This window comes from Atta cephalotes (assembly GCF_000143395.1).
Source record: "Atta cephalotes unplaced genomic scaffold scaffold00009, whole genome shotgun sequence".
Lineage (NCBI taxonomy): Eukaryota > Metazoa > Arthropoda > Insecta > Hymenoptera > Formicidae > Atta > Atta cephalotes.
This window is the reverse complement of record NW_012130073.1, coordinates 6,475,933-6,478,602: the sequence shown is the minus strand read 5'-3', so window position 1 is coordinate 6,478,602 and position 2,670 is coordinate 6,475,933. Positions and strand designations below refer to the sequence as shown.

Below are 2,670 nucleotides of genomic sequence, written 5' to 3'. Positions count from 1 at the left end.
ATTTTAATCGAAGGCACGATTCACACGGACCTTCCGCAGTATGCGAATCCATAAATATCAAGTGAAACGCGGGATAAATGGGTATGGCGTGACTTGAGTTAGCCACGTGCCGTATATCCGAGATCTCGAAAACGGCAGATGTATCGCATCGGAGTGCAAATCAGACATGTCGCCTGTAAAAGATTCTTTCGAGTGCTTTGCTTAAAAGAATTTCTTCGCTGGTACCGGATAAGAATATCCCTCGCTGCCGGAATCCACATGAAATCCCGAACTTATGGGAGAGCCGAAGTTATTACCACCGTGTACGACGCCAGAAATGGCAAATCCAGAATTATCTCCATTTTGCAATATTGTGCCGATTCCTGCCGCATCGACAGATCCAACCCCAATGGGAGCGATTGGTCGTATTGAGGATCCAGATTGAAGACCGGTTGATGCGATAGGTTGAGTAACAGAGATTGGTCTAGCGGGCAGCGGATATGGATTAGAGTTAATCGGTATGGATTGTGAAATTGAGGCTGGTGTGTGAATTGCCGGAACCGGGTGCGGAACTGGAATCGGATGTGGCACCGGGTGTGCTACAGGTACGGCATGAGATACTGGTACTGGAACCGGACGGGGTACATTAATGGGATAAGTTTTAGTGACAACGAATGGAACCGGTTGAGGTATCGGGACGGGGACAGGACGCTTCACTTCGAGGGGTACAGGATGCGGCACTGATACGGGAACTGAGCGTGTTATGGGAACTAGTTGAGGTACGATAACTGCAATTGGAACTACGCGATTTATGACGGTTCTGGGTACATGGTGTAAGAATCCGTGTTCCACACCGATGCCGAAACTTGGTTTGTGACCATGCGGTCCTCCTATAAAATCGATTTCAGATCCAATCCCTCCGTATCCGTATCCATATCCATGTCCATGCCCATATCCTTGTCCATGCCCATATGCCGATCCATGGAATCCAACGTCATTGTAAGGGTTGTAGTTGCCATGACTATATATCGATGATCCTCCGTGTACAGAAGCACGTTTGTCATATTTTTTCTCCGACACATCAACGGCGAAAGCCGAGACAAACAACAATGAAATCTGTAAGCAATAATTTGACATCTATTATCAAGAGAAAAATTATATTTTTTAACACGAAATTTTTATGTTATTATGGATATCTATAAGTTAATTATTTCAATTTTCTTAACATAAATGGTGTATATTGTAATCTGTAAAAAGTAAAGATTATTCAGTTATATAATTACATAAATAAAATAGATTTGCAAACGACAAATGATTAATAAAAAATGTAATATATAAATAAGATATAATATATAATACTTATAATAATATATAAGATATTATATATAATAGCACAGAAAAATTATACTTTGTTTTTAATATTTTAAAAATAGTTTAACAATTATGTTATAAAACAAGAAAAAACATTTACATCTGCTAATGATAGAAAATTGAAGAACTACACCTTTTTAGAGTATTTATGATAAAACTTTATTTTCTTACGATACATTCGCGCTATTGAGATATTAGTAGAAAAGAAATTTGCCGAATAATTTTACTACTCACTAGGAATATCTTCATGGTGAATGCTATGAGAAGATGAGTTTGAGTGTGCTTTATATCATCGATTCCTCGCTTTTTATACGACGATGTAACTACTTTCACTAAATGTCCACCGCAACACGCCTTCTGATCTGAACCCATCACATTCTTAAAATCTTCCAAAACTTCCTCAATTGATCATGTAAGAAAACTGTTTACGAGATTCACTAAGTAAATTGGCGAAAAGAATATTCATGAATTATCTTGTTAACATAAATTATTCTAGTATTGTATTTATAAGATTTATTTAATTGACAGATTTCTTTGGGGTTTTCAATATATTTCTGAAACTTTTATATAAAATGTGATTTATATTTCTATAATATTATAGAAATCAAGAACACACAATCCTTAAAATTACATTAAAAACAGCAAATATAAGTACAATAATAATACACGAATAAATTCTACACAATTAGTTAATTGAAAAAAATCATTTAATACAATATATTCTTCTTGGGATTCTAATACAATATGTTCATCTTCAGCTTACAATTGGTTCAATTTAAGACCTAATATCCTGTCAATGTCAAACCCCGAGATGAAGAAGCCTTGTTAGAGGAATTAAAAAATAAGTATAGCTGCAATCTGAAATAATGTTAGTGAACATATATTTTATTGAAAAAAAGAAATATTAATATAACAGAAACGCTTCTATTATATAAGTTTAAAATAAAAATAAATTAAAAATAAAAATTAAATTAAATTTTTGTAAATACGCTAAAATTAAAATAATTCTCTTGTCTGTACGTTAACATGATGCAGGTGAAAAGATTCATTGTTTTCATTGCAGATTGTTATATAAAGTTTTTTTTAAATTGAACCGCACTTGTAAAGTCGTTATTATTACCAACGATATTTTTTTCTGGTATCTGGAAATGTCATTTCCATGTTACACGATTGTTTTCAATGTCCAACATATGTATAACAGTCTATGCCCATGCATATATCTGTAGAACACAAATGTACTTCACGACCATGCCCCAGATTATACAATCTTATCGATTACTACGCTTCCAGTAGAGAAGAAAAATAAATGTAAATTGTTAG

General features: G+C 34.2%; 1 protein-coding gene across 1 annotated transcript; it reads right to left on the bottom strand.

Annotated features, from left to right (window-relative positions):
- Positions 1 to 201: 201 nt before the first annotated feature.
- On the bottom strand, positions 202 to 1,599 carry LOC105627594 (tetra-peptide repeat homeobox protein 1-like). The gene is made up of 2 exons (XM_012208874.1): positions 1,585 to 1,599; positions 202 to 1,095 (listed from the first exon to the last, which is right to left on the bottom strand). The coding sequence occupies exons 1-2, from the start codon at positions 1,597 to 1,599 to the stop codon at positions 202 to 204; spliced, it is 909 nt and encodes a 302-aa protein (XP_012064264.1).
- Between the last annotated feature and the right edge of the window lie 1,071 nt (positions 1,600 to 2,670).